Below are 17987 nucleotides of genomic sequence, written 5' to 3'. Positions count from 1 at the left end.
TGACTAACCTCTAAAATTTAGAATTCATGACAGCAGATACTCTTTATTGTATACAAGCATTTTCTAGGCAATCAAGTTTTCCCAATGGTAGCTAGAAGCTTTATTCTTTGTAAATCCGCTGCTTAGCCTCATCCTCTCATATAGTCTATGTTCAATAACTACTCAAATTGTACAATCTAATCCTTATACCAACCTTAAGCTATGCATCATTTTCTTAATGCAAAAGAAACTAAGGCTGAAGAGATGGATCCAGGCCAACTGACACATGATGGCCAGGCTTAATACCTTGCCCTAAGTCTCAATGCTAGTGGCAGTGTCAGAATCTGATTTCAAAATTATTGTCTTCCAAGTATCCATATCATCAAAATAGCAAACATATAATAATTACTCAATAGTTTCTCAATTCTTCTCAAATTATTTTCCTTTATTACTGCTTTTCAAGAACAGAAATCCTTAGGAGCTTCAATAGATCCCTTCATTATTTCTACAGTAGACATCTGATCCAGCATCTATTCCTTCCTTCCCAAGAATCCCAGATTTCTGACTTGAGAATTCTATTTGGAGATCTTTGTTGTTTCAATAAAGTCATTGTAGAATATGAATCCAATCAGGGCACTGCTTTAAGGCAGCTAAAGGATCTGAGTGAAGTGCAGAACTTCTGTAAAAGTTGGGACACCAATATAAAATAAAGCAATATGCAGCCCTAGGAGCTGGAAGCAGCCATCTATGGATGAGAGAAATCTAGGCAACATCATTAAGCCACTGGAAAAAGTCTTACTTAAAACAAAAAAAAATCCAAACTCATAGATTTTTACAGGGGTTACATCTTGTTTCAATGTTTTTCCAATACTGTTCCCTACTCATGGAATACCCTTTCCCCCCTTGTTAATATCTCCCATCTACTGGGCAGCCATTCTGTACCAGGCATCAAATGAGATGTTAAACACATGTTATCTCTAATACTGAAAACTAATCTACATCCAAAATTTACAAGGTAAACTTTATTCTCAGTATTCATGGATGAGAAAATTCAAACTCAAGGAGACTAAGTGACACTGCCAATGCCATACAGCTAATACGCAAAGCCAGGATTTAAGACCAGGTTTATCCAACTCACGGGTCTTATTCTTTCAACAACATGAAGCAGTCAGTCACATGGATCTTGTCTTTAAAGGTCTTTGCTCAGGCATCACATCTTTTGTGAAGCTTCTTCTATCCATTTACATATTTCAGGGATAGCTCATTTAGAGAAAGGAAATATTACAACGTACCATCACTGTTTATTTAAAATGCAGGCTCCTTAAATTTAAGAGGATCCAAGGAATACCAGTGCCTCCCACAATGTATGACATAGGCCAGTCAAGCAATAAACATTTGTAAAATTATCCCTGAATGGAGATAGAAGTCCTATCTCTCACAGATTAAAGTCTTTAAAATAAACAACTGTCATTACACTGAGATATTGTCTTATATACAATGCTTCAGAAATGTGGGTTTTAGGAAATGTGTAAATATTTCTTGATCTCATACTTTTGCTGCAGAAAATGTTGCCCTGATAGACTTGTGAAGAACCACAGAGAAATGCCAGAAATTCAAAACAGTAACTACATACATTTTTTTCAAACCAAGTATTTCATATGTACCAAAGGATCTTGTGTCTAGTAAACACAGGACATATTTACTATGCACATAATAAAAATCAAATATAAATTAAAACACTGGACTGTTGGCTTCATTCTAGAACCAAAGTTGCCTAACCCATGTCAGTTTATCTGTAAATGAAAAGTATGAACCAGACTATCTCCTAGATTCCACCCAGCTCTATGATTCTGTTGGAATTCAATAATATCACTGTCAACTTCTCAGAGTGCTTCCCTAACTATAATCTAAAAGTAACCTCTCAAACAAGGGCTCTGCTATCACACTATTTTAATGCATACTTATCCCAGACATTTTTCTCATTTAATGACTTACATATTATCATCTCCCCTAGCAGAATGTAGCTCCAAAAGAACAGGGATTTTACTGTATTCATCAGCACATCTCAAGGCTTCACACAGAACACAGTAGACACCGGGTACATGTTTGTTGAAGAAAAAAACATTCATGGAAGACTAATAATGCCTTGTCCCAACATGAAGGGAAAAAACCAAATGGAGCACTGCTGGGCATGTCCTGCATTTTCCAAATAACGAATTTTCTAATATATTATGTACTCCGTCTCAGTATTAATCTTACAAAGGTTTTTTTTGGGGGGGGGGATTAATTTCTATGAAGAAATGCTACAAATGAAAGAACCTAAGTAGATGTTTTGGTGTAATAAAGGTTTTAAGAATATTTAGTGACTACTTTAAATACAAGATCATTACTACATAAAAGCAATTCATCAGTTCCAAAAATCATCCACAAACTTTCCAACGAAAATTTCACAGTAACAAAGTAACAAAAATATTATAAAAATAAAGCTTAATGAAGCAAAGAACACAAACCATCCCAATTATTCAAGACGGTAGTCTCCATTTTTCTGAAGCAATGCTGTCTTCCCATCTCTCCCAATTTCTGTATACAGCCTTGTATTGGTACTGATAGAAGTCTTACAGACACTACCACATGTACGATGACACAGCTTCTAGTCAATATCTTATTTCCATTAAAACTTTCCCCAAACTCAAGACTCTGTTTGGACCATAAAGCTAAAACCCCACAATCTCACATCTGCTTCTCTGCCTCCCTCTCTCGCAATTAAGCCTCTCGAACTTTTCCCTTGGGATTCCAATCTCTGCCATCAAGACATTTTAATCCCGCTTCTACTCCTAAGTGCCTGCTTTCTCCCAGTGACTTAGGTGCTTTCGATCCGAGTAAAAAAAAAAAAAAAAAAAAAAAAAACAGGCTACGTACGCATCCTTGCCCTTTCCCACCCTAGCTTCTCCCCCACCCTCTCTACGGGCGCCTTGCAGGTGCCTCACTGGAAACCTCAGCGCCACCCTGGGCCGCCCAGAGAGGCACACAAAAGACCCGCACGGCCCTCCCAGCCTACTCCGGTGTCTCCCCTACAGTCCCATCGGGTCAGTGCCCTGAAGAACAAGCGGAGGCCCGAGGGAAACGGCGCCGGCTCCGCCGGGAACAGCGATGCTCGCCCCGGGCGCCCCTTCCAGAATCCACCTTCGCCCACGTCCCACCCACGAAGGCTGCCCTGGGCCGGGACCCTCGCCCAGAGAAACCGAAAGCGCATCCCCAGCTCGGGAGCAGGGGCAGAGCGCATCCCACCCGCCGGCCTCCGCAGCCCCTCCCCGCGAGCCCGCGCCCCAACCGCCGCGCCTGCCCGAGCGGGCGCCCCCGCTGGCCTCCCGCGCCGCCTGCACCCCCGCCTCCCAACACGGGGGAAGGGCCCACGCCCGCCCGGCCGCCCGGCACTCACAGGCTGCCGGAGCAGGAGGTACAGACGAAGGAGCCGACCGTCATGTTCACGTAGGTGGGGCCGCGCTGGTCGCAGTCGAAGCACTTTCGGTTGTGCGGGAGACCGGTCATGTCCCGCAGCATCTTCAGGTGCTTCTCCTCCTGCTTCCGCTTCGCGCTGGCCGCCATGGCCGCGGCGCCGAGGGAAGAGGCCGGCAGGGCCAGGAGCGGGAGCCGGGCGGCGCTGCGCCGGGGGCCCCGCGGTCCCACGGGCCGCCCTGGCCGCGGCCGCCGCCCTCCGTCAGCGCGCGCGGCCCGCGCTGGACCTGGCCGCCTCGGCTCGACTCGACTTCGCTGGGCGCGGCGCGGACGCTGCGGAGCGCGGGCTGACGGGCCACACCAACCGGCCGGGCCGGGACAACCGCCGCCGCCACCGCCTCCGCCTCCACCGCCGCCACCACCACCGCCACCTTCCCGACTTCTCCTGAGGGGAAAAGAGGAGGAAGGGGGACGGCAAGAGAAGGCCCGCCCTGGGCGGCCGGAAGCCAAGTGTCGGCCGGCGCCCTCTGCTGGTCAGGAGGAGTTAGTTACTGCGGCCGCGCTGAGGCCCGGATTTGGGCGGGGGCAAAGCAGCAAAGATACAAAGGTGGTGGTGAAGATAGATAGTATTTATTAGAGAGCTTATATGTGCTAAGCGCATTACCGAACTTAACTTCGTCCCCTGCTCAAAAGTCTCCAAGGGCTGCCCACTTCTTTGGAGATAATGTCAGGGTTCCTCACCGTACTCTAAAAGGTGCTCCCTCGTCTAACCCAACCTACGTAGCTCTGTCCCCATCCCGGTTTCTCACCACGCTGGCTTTCCGTTTGTCCCCCACACATAAGAAGCTCCCTTCTGACCCAGGACCCTTGCCATGCTGTTCTCTCTCTGTTAAGGTTTCTCAACCCTGACACTATTCACATGTTGGACTTGATAATTGTTTGGTGTGGGGGATATTGCTTTGAGAGGTGTTTCATGGTATCCCTAGCCATTATCCACTAGATGACAGAATGACCCCTCCCCACACCCTACATGTGGCAACGAAAAATCCCCACACATTGCCAAGGGTAGACTGAGATGTAGTCAATTCATTTATGCACGTCTGGCGGGCAACCTTCCTTAACCCAATCAACTTATTTAAAATTGCGACCCATCTTCCTGAAAGTAGCCCTCCCTGAAATAGCTGTGTTGGATTTCCTTCCTAGTGCTAGCTATTTGAAATCCTGCTTCTTATTTTGTGTTTACTTAGTGTTGTCTGGGATTCTCCCGTTAGGCTCCAGATTTTCCTTACTACTCCTCCACCCTCTGCCCCTCCCAGAGTTGGAAGCTCATGCTCAGTGTTCACAGAATGAATGCATTCAGTATCTCATTTAATCCTCACAAGATCCCTTTGGGGTAGGCATTACTGTTCTTTCCATCTCACAAATCTGGAAGCTAAAGCTCTGGGGGATTAAGGAAATTTACTGGAGGATACATATGGGAAAACTGGGATTCTAACCCAGACAGTCAGACGGCAAGACCCAAATCTCTTCGTCGCTCTAAGCAAACACAGCCAGCAGGATGATAGAAATCATCCCTGCCGCTCCTTTCCCAGAGGAGTGCAGGAAGACCCAGAGAGCTGAAGTTCTGAAATCACTCAGCTGGTGAATGGGAAAGTAAGATTAGAACGCACATTTCCTAATTGCCAAGGCCAGCCCTCAGACATCCCTTGAAAGTAACTGGACGAAATGCCCAAGTGAGACTTCATGTTAATATAATGCTATTAATAATAGCTAAATATTACAAGAAAGTGATCAATAGATTTTGGATTGGTCAATGGATTTTTAACTTTCTATTAGGGAAATAGAGATGAGACTGTGTCCCATCGTCAATAATTATCAGCTCATGCCTAATGTGCTTTCTACCCATCCCAAACTCCCATCACCCCTCTTATCATTTTGAAGCAAATTGCAGATAGCATACCAGTCATCCGCACATACATTAGTTTGCATTGCTAAAATACATACATTCATAAATAAATAAATAAATAAATATTTTTTAGAACTGAAACAGGATACTGTTAGCACACCTAAAAACCTAACAAAAATTCCTTAAGAATCATGAAATATCTCAGCAAGAAATGAAATTTCCCATTGATGTTTAAAAAAGATGCTTATAGTTTATTCTAATCCATACATGTAGTTGGGTAATATGTGGGTACTAAAGTCTTTGTGTTTCCATTCTATCTCTTTTTCCCTTGTAATTCCTTTTTTTGTTTGTTTGCTTTTTTTTTTTTTTTTTTTTTTTAAGGAACTGGCCATTTGCCCTGTAGTTTTCCACAGCCTATGTTATTTAACACCCCTACCTTTCCTAAAAATTTGTGGGCGGGTCCAGTTCCCTTGTTTCTGGTTCAGTTCTTTTGTTGTTCTTGGCAAAATTTTATTTCTTTGTCTCCTTCCATCAGGCAACACCTAATGGAGGGAGGGGAGGGTCCTTTCTATCTTTTTATATTAGCAGCCATTGATGATTAATATCTAGATCGCTTAATTTATGAAGGGTCACAGAGTGGTGATGCTCTAACTCTATCATTCCTTCTCTGTTTCTTAGCTGAAATATTCCCCCTCGGCCACTCTCGGGCACAGCTTTTGTCAGAAAGACAGGATAAATGTTTGATTTCTTTATTCACAAATTTTCAAAATAATGTATTGGTTTCCTGTCACCTTGCAATGGTGATCAACTTGTTTGTCAATGTCATGACTAACTCAAGAGATTAAACCTAGTTGATATGTTTCATATCCTTGGTGCTTACACTGTCTCATCACTGGCTGGTGGGAGGCTCTTAAAGCTGGTTCCTGAGCCTTTTTGACAAGACCCTTGACTTAAGGTCATCTGGAGCACCCTTACGGCAGGGCTCTGGGCTGCTTAGAAGACGACAGCACTGGAATGTCCAAACCTGGCCTGATCAAAACAGAGGCTCACTTACCAGTCCCCCTCTGGCTAAATATAATACACTCAGCAGACTTATTCATCACCAACAAATGCATTTAACCCACAGCCAATGCCTTGCTTCCCTGTTTGTGATGATCCTTTGGCATTTGTATGTTTTCTGGTTGCTCATCTTTCCATGGTTTGTCATCTGATAAATGCCAAAATCAGAAGGCATGGCCGCAGCACCTTGTACAAACAGTTTACTGTGGGGTTGTTTTATTATCGTGTTGTTTAATGAAGCCTCAGACAGTATTTCCAGACTACCCATCTGGATAGCTGAAGTTCAGGTGAAGTCCAAGGTATTTTCTACACTTAAAACGGGAAGTCCATATGACGGGCTGAATTTTGGCTTTTTTGTATTCTGTATAATATCAAAGCAGATTGCTATTTTTAAAAACCCCAGGGGAAGTTCACAGTGTATCAGGCCAGACTATTTGTTTACTGAAATTTGCTTATCCCTCACACCAACGCGCGAGGAGGTATTATTATCCCCACTTTATATAGGAGGAAATTGAGAGTCTGAAATGCTGGCTTGCCCAAGGCCATGCTGGAAAGGAAGCAAGAAGCAGGGATTCAAATCCACATTAGGCTGGGCCGCCCCAGCTTCTGCTTCCAGTAACTGAATCTTGGCCCTGCTTATGAAGCACAAATCACCTTCAGAGATGTTAGCACTGCAGCAAGACTGATCTTTCAAAATGTTAATGTGATTCAGGCATCCCTAGTCTCCTCCCCCTGCTTAAAGCCTTTCAGTGACTTCTCATTGCTCTGAGGCTGAAAGAAAATCTGGGAGGCCCAGAAACCCCTTGAAAGTGGCCTCCTTCCTGCAGACCATGCTAGGCCTCCCCACCCTCCCCCAGCTCCCATCTCTACCACCCTGCTCCAGCCCTACTTCCTTCTTTCATTTTTATATTCTCTTTTGCCCCACCTCAGGGCCTTTGCACATGCATTGTTGGTTCCAGAAAGAGACTTCCCTCTCTTTCCCTTCTCATCCCTTAAATCCAGCTCAATATCTGGTTTCAGAGATCCTTCTCTGTCCCTCCTAATTAAGCCAAACCCCATAATAGGTGCTCAAAGTAGCATGTACCTCTCATTTAGGGCACTTGTGCTGTGGCTATTTACAGTGCTTTGTGATTTTTCATTTAGGGTCCCTAATCCCCGCCCCCCACACACGCACACTATACAGTGGACTTGACTCATGAGGGGCCTCAGTATACATTTGCTCCCATTACTCCTCCAGCACTTAGCATGGAGCCTGGCTCTTAGAAGGGTCTTAGTAAATATTGGTTGAATGAATAAATGAACACAGCAGTGAGAATAAAGCTTCCTTCAATTGTATGCAGTGGGTTATGGGTTCTGTTTATTGTTGTTCTGCTCTTTTGGCTCCTGGAATAACTACAGCTCTGTCCAAACTACTAGAGTTTTGTTAAAGAACTTGTAAATTCTGAAATCAAACCTCTGATGGTAGGAATCTAAAACCTGACTTGCTTAGAGGCTCCTGCCTGTCTTATCACCAAGAGTGACTCAGAGAAAATGTCCTGAACAAACCCTGGTGTTTGGAGAGGCCCCAAGGAGCCAGCGACGGAGCTGCCAACTCATCCTAGGCTACCCCACCCTCTGCGCCTGGAGGCCAGGCCCAGAAAGGAGGGCCCTCTGCTCAGACAGCAGAGCTGAACAAGCATTCACAAGAATCAGAGGATAGCTAGGAGTGACTTTGTTACCCAGAACATCAGAGTGAGGAGGGGAGGGCTCCCCATTCAAGCAGGACTCAAATTTAGACTTAACAATAATCTCTAATTGAGTTACCCACGGGGTCAAGAAGATCCACCAACAGAACAGAAAGAAGATATTGCCAGACACACACGCATGTCCATCCTTGCCACCTGCCGCATATCCTGAATTCATACTTCTAATAAGTCCTGGATTTACTTTGTGAATAGTACCATTGTCTTGTTTTCTTGGTTTGATTAGGTATTAAAATGTCTCATTTGTTAAGCATAATTATTTTTAAATATGCCACAATTTTTGTGGCTCTATTGTGACATCTTTTCATGTTTTCATAAACTGGAAGCCTTGAAAATGTTGAAGGGGCATGAACATTCTCTGAGGTCAGTGCCAAGTTCCCTCTTCCTTCCCTCTCTGCCCAGCTCCAGCTTGGAGCGTTAAACTTTCAGAAGTTCCGGGTACTCCCTCAGACACCCAGTTTCGGACTGGTGAGCCTGGGCTGTTGGGGGGGCTCAATTCTACCTTTAGGGTCTTCATATCTTCTTTTCCTTCAGGACCCCCTGATGCCCCAAGCTGATTTTGATTAGGAGAGGCATTACCAGACAAGAGTGAGAATTTACAATCTAGGAAAACTGGACTGCGGGTTTTCCCTCTTTCTTGACAACTCCCCTCCCCATAGTGTGACGTTTTCCAACTTGTGGTCCTGAAACCAATGCTCATTTTTGTAGCTCGTTTAAGCAATGCAAAAGGCAAGTAATGGTGGCCCCATAGTTCCCCCAGGCCTTCAGGGTTTCACAGAATGAATAATCACAGGGTCTGTGTATAAAGCACCACGGAATAATAATCAACTCAATTTTTCCTCCTTTCTTCTGTTGATAGCGCCTTCCTTTAGCTGTGGTTTGATTATTTTTAACATTGCTTTCTGAGTCGCTTTTTAATTTGCAAGAAGCAGTGAGATAGAAAAGGAAGAGGGGAAAAAACCTACAGAAGATATGCAGTTAGTGCACACTTCCTGGAAACATCGGTGCGGTTTCTGGGTAGTCTCTGCCGAGAGCGCCAAGAAACTAGACACCTGAACAACCCGAGACCCTCAGCACCAGGCTGTCACCTGTCTTCCTTCTCCCTAAAGACACCAGGATAAACAGAGAGGCTGCAGACCTGTTCCCCCCACCCACACACACAGCTGTCCGAGCTGTTGAAGACCTTCTTGTCTGCTGGTGTTCATTGTACCCTGTCTTTTGTGAGCTTTGTCATATTAGCCAAAATCTGTCTGCTCAGAGAGCAGGGATCATCAGGTCACAACCTGTGTCTCTAGTTTACTAGGCACTAGAAGGGTCATGCCTATTGGTTGACGGATCCAACCCCAGAACATCCTGGAAGAACGATTGCAACTAGACTTCAGTTATCCATGTATCAGAAAGGCATTTTCCAGATTTTAGGGAAAAACCAGAAATACCTTTCATCCATCCATCATTCATTCATTCATTCGTTTACAAAACCTCCATTGAGCATCTACTGGCTGCCAGGCTCTGTGCCGGCCACTAGGGACTGGGCAACGAACAAGGCAGAGTCCCTACTTTCCTGGAGCTCATGCTCTCCCACAAGAGTGAGAACAAGCAATGAACACGTTAATAGAAATGGACGAAGTGGGGCTAAGCGCTCTAATGGAAAGCAGAGTAAGGGAAGGTAGTGTGAAAGGAGGGGATGTTCCTGGGTGGTCAGGGCAGGCCCAGAGGCGGTGACACAGGGAAAATTCTGGCACTTGCACATGTCTGAAATCTTAGGGAAAATGGTCTGTTACAGAGACCCTGCTACCGATCAGCTTCCCCTCCTCAGATCGTGCTGGAAGCAGAAATCCTGAACTGCCCTGCCCTGGCAGCTTCTGGAGAACTGGAATCATCATCTTTGGGAGCCAAGGGAGAGAGAAAAGGTCCCTGCCTCCGCAGCAGGAAGAGTCTCAGGGTAAGAAACGCTCCATTCACGTTGTCAATGGAACGTTGTTCTTGCCCATTACTGAAGAGAGAAAGGGGACCTTCCCTTCTGGTTCAGGGGAAAGAAAGGGGCCCCTGTGGGGAGAGAAACCTGCTCTAGTTATCAGAAAAGAAACACCAGCAGGGCCTATGAGACTTACAGAAAGGGAAAATGGACCCTCCCCATCAGCCCTCCATTTGGAAGGGGTAAGATGAAGACATTTTAAAAATGAATCTCTGAAAAGATTCCTCTTCCTTGTCTAGTTCTCACCTAGTGCTGGCAGATGGGTGATGACTCCTTATACAACGGGGGGTGAACTGAGCACAAAGTAACTCTCTTGAGCCCGATTGAATGACGTTGCCATCACACCTCAACTCCGGAAGGGAAGAAATTGCACGGAATTGCACTGTTACTACCCCAGTAATGGTGACTAGCATTTCCTGGCCCGAAGTGTTAAACCCTACGTGGAGCACGTGCAACAGAGTAACCCCATTAATCCTCACACCAGCCTTGCGAGGTACCTTTCATTGTTATACCCATTCTACAGATGAAGAAACTAAGACTCCAGAGTTAAGGATCTTGCCAACATCATGCAGCCAGGAAGTGATGGAGCTGGGATCTGCAAGTTGGTCCAAGTTGGCCCTTTGACTCCAAAGCCCGTGCCTCAGCTTCCATGGTCAGCACTGGAGTCAGTCCCTGCGGGATGCTCTTGTCAATCAAGCCTGATCCGACAGGAGAGCAGGAAAAATCAGGAGGTATGTGCGCTTTCCTGCTCTCCGTCTGGCTGCTGAGGGTCTGAACAGCCCAGGCTGCATTAGCCCAAGGTTTCTGCCGATGAGGACGCAGCCTTCCCCCCAGAGCTTTAGGTTGTATACTTGAAGGACCTGTCTTCTCTCAAGAAGCTATTTAGTTGAGCCAAATTACCTGAAATGCCACACGCACCAAGTTCCCATGGGGAAAACATCCTGAATGTTCATTTAGGTAATTGTTGCCCTACAGATCTGGTCCTCCCTGGGTGTGTGTGGGGCTCTGGAGAGCCAAGAGTGCTCTGGAGGTTGGGGAGCCCCTGGAGCAAGTTACAGGAACAAGCCCACAGTCAATGTTATGATAAGGATAATGTACCACTATTTTATTAGTCACCATCCCAGCCCTGGGGTTACTGACGGTTCAGAAGGTTGCAGTAAGGACTGAATGAGTGATGTACCCAGCACAGTGCCCGGCATTTATGTCAGCCCTAATCATTCTTATTTCAAATATGCCTATGAATTCCCTTTCCTTCCCTCCGTGTGTGTTGCTTGTAAGGCACCAAGTCAACCACAATTGCTGCTGAGCACCACTTTGCTAGAAGCTGCTCTAAGTGAACCCCCACCCCCACCCCCGCCATCTGTGGCTACTCTTTGACCAGGGCGATGTCCCACTCTGATTGGTGGAAATCACGTGTGGTCTGAGGAATCTGCAAGGCAGTCTGTGCTATGCACGTACTCAGCCCATACTGGCTTTTATTGCTCAGAGTAAATGTCTGACTTTATCTTGTTCAATAGATTCTGCAGATGAAATGCTCCAAACACGTCTAACCATAGAAGCCACCACTCATTGATGATTGTTCTATTTGGAGAGGAGGGAGAGCATGTGGCTCTGTGTGTGTTTAGGAAGTGGTGAGAAGTTTCTTGAAACAGATCTACATCTCCTACGTGAGCCTGGCACAAGACAGGAGGGCAGCTATGAACACAGGTTCTGGGTCAGACCGTCTGCACACCAATCCTAGATTTCCCCTGGGAGCTTGAGCAAGTAACTTCACTTGTCTATGCCTTGGTTTTCTAGCCTGTAAAATGGGAACGATACTAACATCTGTTTTATAAGATTGTTATGAGGATTAAGTGATTTAATAGGTAAAAGCAAGCACTTAAAACAGTGTCTGGCAAGTAGAAAGTACCCTACAGTGTTAGGGGTTTCTAGTATATTCCCTTCCCTTCCCCTCATCTGCCTCACCCACAACTCAGCCAAGGTAAACAAGCAAATACGTGTGTGTGTGTGTGTGTGTGTGTGTGTGTGTGTGTGTGTGTACACATGTACTGGCTTCCCAGAACACTCTTTTCTTTGTTTCATTTGTTTTTTTTTTTTTAATATCCTAAGCACTACAGGAGTACAATCTCATTTAAAAAAACAAAAAAAGGGGCGCCTGGGAGGCTCAGTGGGTTTAAGCCTCTGCCTTTGGCTCAGGTCATGATCTCAGGGTCCTGGGATTGAGCCCCGCATCGGGCTCTCTGCTCAGCGGGGAGCCTGCTTCCCTCTCTCTCTCTCTTTTCCTGCCTCTCTGCCTACTTGGGATCTCTGTCAGTCAAATAAATAAATAAAATCTTTAAACAAAACAAAACAAAACAAAACTTCAAACAATGCGGGTGTGTGGTGAGTTACATCCCATCCTCCACTCACCTGGACCCTCAGGAGGTGATCGTATTTAGAAATGGGGTCTAGGGGTGCCTGAGTGGCTCAGTGGGTTAAAGCCTCTGTCCTCGGCTCAGGTCATGATCTCACAGTCTTGGTATTGAGCCCCACATCGGGCTCTCTGCTTGGCGGGGAGCCTGCTTCCCCCTCTCTCTCTCTCTGCCTGCTTCTCTGCCTACTTGTGATCTCTGTCAAATAAATAAACAAAATCTTTAAAAACAAAAAAAAGAAAGAAACAAATGGGGTCTAAAGGGTTGCCTGGGTGGGTCAGTCAGTTAACTGTCTGCCTTTGGCTTAGGTCATGATCCCAGTGTCCTGGGATCGAGGCCCTCATCAGGCTCCTTGCTGAGCAAGGAATCTGCTTCTCCCTTTGCCTGCTGCTCCCCCTGCCTGTGCTCGCTCTCTTTCTCTCTCTGACAAGTAAATAAATAAATAAATAAAACCTTTATTAAAAAAAAAAAGAAATAGGGCCTATGAAGATGTAATTAGGGATCTCAAGATGAAATTATCCTGATTTAGAGTGGGCCCTAAATCCAATGACTGGTGCCCTTAGAAGATGAGAGGAGGGGTGCCTGGGTGGCTCAGGCAGTTGAGCCTCTGACTCTGTATTTCAGCTCAAGTCATGATCTCAAGGTCATGATATCGAGCCCCGCATTGGGCTCCACACTCAGCGTGGAGTCTCCTCCTGTCTCTCTCCCTCTGTCTGCCCCTCCCCCTGCTCACTCATACTCTCTCTCTAATATAAATAAATAAATGTTAAAGAAAAAGAAGAAGAAGAAGAAGAAGAAAAGAGGACACACACAGAGGCACAGGGAAAGAGACTATGTGACAATGGAGGCAGAGATTGGGTGATGCTGTCATGACCTGAGCCACACCTGGGACCACCAAGAAGTGGGAGATGCATGGATGGATTCTTTGTGAGGAAAGTGGCCCTGCTGACACCTTGATTTTGAGCTCCTAGCCTCCAGAACTCTGAGAGAATAAAGCCCAGTTGTTTTCAGCCACCTAGTTTGTGAAACTAGCAGCCCTAACATTGAATACAAGTCAGTAAAACCCGTTTCCCCCAGACCACGGCCAGGATGAGGTCTGCCACTGCCACAGCCTTGTCCGGGAAACTTTACGGACCATATCCTGTCCCCTGTGCACATTGCCTCTGACTCACAACCTTAAAAGACAAGGGAATCCTCTAGAACAATGTCTCCTTCTTTCATAACTCATGGGCTTTCAGGGTAATTTTAACGTTACTTCCTCTTTCTCCTACAGGTTACATTTTCGGTCCCCCTTAGTCGTTTTCTACAAAGTTGATTAATATAGGTCCTTTAATATCAAGGTGGGTCCACTCTCTGTAAGAACTGGAAGTTGCTCTTTGAAGAGTGCTTGGTCCCGTCTTGCAGCTGTGAGCAGGAGACACAGTGACCCTTACAGGACAAGGGATCTCTACATGCAACGTTTCAAATTAAATGAGTGTTAGAAATCACCTCTGCCTCTGACCCTTAATGGGGTGGGGGTTACAGTTCTTTTTTGAGAATCCGATAAAAGATGCCAACTCTCATCCCTGAACTATGCACCAAACATATTAGATATCATTTGAGTTCCGTCCTTGTGCAGAGGTTAAAATCCCCCTCGTTTTACAGATGAGGAACATCAGCCTCTGGACTATAAAGCAAGAAAGACCTCAAAGGGATCTGTGACAGAATCAGGAAAAGAGCCCAGGTTCTCCACGACCCCCCGCCCCCATCAGGGGGCTCTTTCCGTCCCTCAGTCTGATGACCCCCGTTTGCCAGCAGAGGCAACAAAGAGGGGGAAGCGGGTGCCGAGGGAGAGGAAGCCCCAGACTAAAGGGGCCAATGGTTAGAGCAAGGAGAGAGTCCAAGGGCTATGTCTTCGACAGTGGTGGCGGCCAGGACACCACAGTTGGTTCCGAGGACCTGGTTCTCTTCCACTCTCCACCAAGGCCAAGACAAAAGAACTTTACATTAAAGCAACAAAGCCTCGGATAATGCAAGGAGAACTTATTTTAAGTAACAATCTTTGCATTTCTTTCTTTTTTTTTTTAGGTCTTTAAATTTTTTTTTTTTATAAACATATAATATATTTTTATCCCCAGGGGTACAGGTCTGTGAATTGCCAGGTTTACACACTTCACAGCACTCATCATAGCACATACCCTCCCCAATGTCCAAAACCCCACCCCCCTTCTCCCAACCCCCCTCCCCCCATCAACCCTCAGTTTGTTTTGTGAGATTAAGAGTCACTTATGGTTTGTCTCCCTCCCAATCCCATCTTGTTTCATTTACTCTTCTCCTACCCCCTTAACCCCCCATGTTGCATCTCCTCTCTCTCATATCAGGGAGATCATATGATAGTTGTCTTTCTCTGATTGACTTATTTCACTAAGCATGATACCCTCTAGTTCCATCCACGTCGTCGCAAATGGCAAGATTTCATTTCTTTTGATGGCTGCATAGTATTCCATTGTGTATATATACCACATCTTCTTTATCCATTCGTCTATTGATGGACATCTAGGTTCTTTCCATAGTTTGGCTATTGTAGACATTGCTGCTATAAACATTCGGGTGCATGTGCCCCTTCGGATCACTACGTTTGTATCTTTAGGGTAAATACCCAGCAGTGCAATTGCTGGGTCATAGGGTAGTTCTAGTTTCAACATTTTGAGGAACCTCCATGCTGTTTTCCAGAGTGGTTGCACCAGCTTGCATTCCCACCAACAGTGTAGGAGGGTTCCCCTTTCTCCGCATCCTCGCCAGCATCTGTCATTTCCTGACTTGTTCATTTTAGCCATTCTGACTGGTGTGAGGTGATATCTCATTGTGGTTTTGATTTGTATTTCCCTGATGCCAAGTGATATGGAGCACTTTTTCATGTGTCTGTTGGCCATCTGGATGTCTTCTTTGCAGAAATGTCTGTTCATGTCCTCTGCCCATTTCTTGATTGGATTATTTGTTCTTTGGGTGTTGAGTTTGCTAAGTTCTTTATAGATTTTGGACACTAGCCCTTTATCTGATATGTCATTTGCAAATATCTTCTCCCATTCTGTTTGCATTTCTGAAAGAAGTTTATAGAATGTCCTCTACTGCAAACCCCTTAAAAATAGAATAGCACCTCATCTTTCTAAGACAATTTAAATGTAGATGAATATGAAGGCACAAGGACGGGTTAGTCAAGAAGGGTAAATATGTTGTCTGCGTATACCGGTCCCACTCCCTTGGCCTGAGAAAGGCATCACTTGTCCACATGGTACCACATCTATACCAATACCAGATGTGGTCTCAGAATCGTTCCCCTCAGCACTCTAGACGTTACTCCCAGTAGGCAATGAGGTCTGCAACCTATTTGCCATCCTAGTGCTAAATGAGCTTCTGACACTGTTTCTAGTCTCTTGTGAGTAGATATCTCCCTGTGGTCCCATTTAAAGTTTCTGATGGCTTAACTTGGTTCAGCAGAGGCCTAGAGACCTCCCTTTCTAGGGCAGTGATCTCCCGCAGGATTTCTTCTAATAGCTGTGCTCCTACATTCTCTGTCCTAAGAATTCTCACTGACTTCCTGATGTTGACATGGACCATGAAGACGGTTCTTTCCAAGCGTCAGGTTCAACCTTACTATCGCCCACAGGTCTTGTGTCTTGGTTTTTGATAGTCTCTTTTGTAACAGTGATCTCTCTCTCCCTTCTCTCTCTCAACTACATCCGTAATGCCCTAGTGTTAGATATTGAAAAAGGGAAAAAATAGATGACACCAGTCCAAACTACCTCACGAAATTCAAAGACAATGACTGAGTAAGGAATGGTGTGGTATTTCACATCTTGTCACTCTAAATGCAACGAAGAGCAGCTCTGGGGCACCTGGGTTGTTCCGGCAGTTAAGTGTCCAGTCCTTGATTTCAGCTCAGGTCATATCTCAGGGTCATGAGATCAAGCCCCATGCAAGGGGTTTCTCGTAGAGCCTGCTTAAAATTCTCTCTTCCCTGCTACCCCTGCCTCCCTTCCCTTGGATTCTTTCTCCCAGAACAAAACAAAACAAAAATAAACCAAGAGCAGCTCTATGTATCCACTATATAGTTTAGATACATTGACTATAGAGCCCTGTGCTGGCCTCCTTCCTGTTGTTTGCTTGCATCACCAAGCATTCCAGAACCACTCTGCAACTTCCAACCCTATGTTTGCCTCAGTGCCCCTTGACTTGGTGCTTTTTCTTCTGTGATATAACTGTATGCCCCTCACCTCCCCTAGGGAACTACCAAGTTAGTTCAAAGGAAATGCCCCACCTTGAGTGGAAGAAGCCAGATGATAGGGACGTTGCAGCCTGTGTTGAAGAGTGTGGCTGAGTTTTCTGTGCAAGACATGGAGCACAAGAGAGGGGCTGAACCGAAGGCGATATTGTGTTTTTGGTCTCCTAGTTCAAAGTCTGGTTTAAAACAGCATAAACCAGAGGACGCCTGGGTGGTTCAGTTGGTTAAACGTCTGCCTTTGGCTCAGGTTATGATCCCGGGGTCCTGGGATCGAACTCTACATTGGGCTCCCTATTCACCGGGGAGCCTACTTCTCCCTCTCCCTCTTCCCCTCCCCACTGCTCTTTCTCTCAAATAAATAAATAAAATACTTGAAAAAAAACTAAAACAATGTAAACCAAAGAGGTTTTCATACTTTCTGATGTGGTTTCTGTTCAAGAAATCATTTGTCTTCCTGATTCCATGCTCACCTTCCTCCACTGTCCATTTCAACCCAATGCTAGAGGGATCTTTTTAAACTTACAGATCATGTCCTGCTGCCGCTCAAAAATCCTATATTGCCCATCCCCCACCCCCACCTCTCTCCCCATGTCTGCAAGGCTCCTCCTCTTCCTGTCTTCTCTGCTCCAGCCACTCTGACTTTCTTGACCAAATCAAAAAGACACCAGCCTCCCACCTGGGGCCCTTACTCTAACCATAGCTTCTGCATTAACCTGGATGTTCCTTGGCCAACTGCCTCACTTCTCTTCATCCTGGTCTCTCCATAGGGCCTATCCTGGTGGCCCTGTTTAACCTGTCTCCACGTATGCACACTCTAGCCCGCCATCCCCATTAGCCTACCCTTCTTTTTGTCTTTATTTTTATTTTCCCAGAACACTTGAACTTCCTAGGTACTATATTATTCCTACTTATTATGTTTACTGTTTATTACCTATCTCCCTTGAGAATATAAGCTCCAGGAGGGCAGGAATCTTTTCCACTAATTTTCTTTTGCACTAATGTATTCCAAGGGCCTTGACTAGTGCTAGGTACTTGAGGTTCTCAGATAATATTTGATGCATAAATGGTTGAATGAATAAATAAATGAGTGAATAAAGCCTTTGTTCTGGGATACATAATGATTAGTGGCAAAAAAAAAAGAAAATCCCCTTTGAAGGATTTCTGAAGTAAGGAAATGGAGGGGAAAATCAACATTGTA

General features: G+C 45.5%; 1 protein-coding gene across 4 annotated transcripts in view; it reads right to left on the bottom strand.

Annotated features, from left to right (window-relative positions):
* The window catches only part of LOC111141538 (ArfGAP with FG repeats 1), a 77940-nt gene extending 74277 nt beyond the window's left edge, over positions 1-3663 (bottom strand). For all 4 annotated transcript variants that reach the window (XM_022494155.1, XM_022494162.1, XM_022494169.1 and 1 more), the window contains exon 1: positions 3419-3663. In XM_022494155.1, the coding sequence (XP_022349863.1) occupies positions 3419-3585 (167 nt within the window). In that variant the 5' untranslated portion in view covers positions 3586-3663. The remainder of the gene's footprint in view (positions 1-3418) is intronic.
* Between the last annotated feature and the right edge of the window lie 14324 nt (positions 3664-17987).

Source organism: Enhydra lutris, unplaced genomic scaffold (genome assembly GCF_002288905.1).
Source record: "Enhydra lutris kenyoni isolate GAN:26980312 unplaced genomic scaffold, ASM228890v2 scaffoldscaffold1, whole genome shotgun sequence".
Classification (NCBI taxonomy): domain Eukaryota; kingdom Metazoa; phylum Chordata; class Mammalia; order Carnivora; family Mustelidae; genus Enhydra; species Enhydra lutris.
This window is presented reverse-complemented; position numbering and strand designations above follow the sequence as displayed.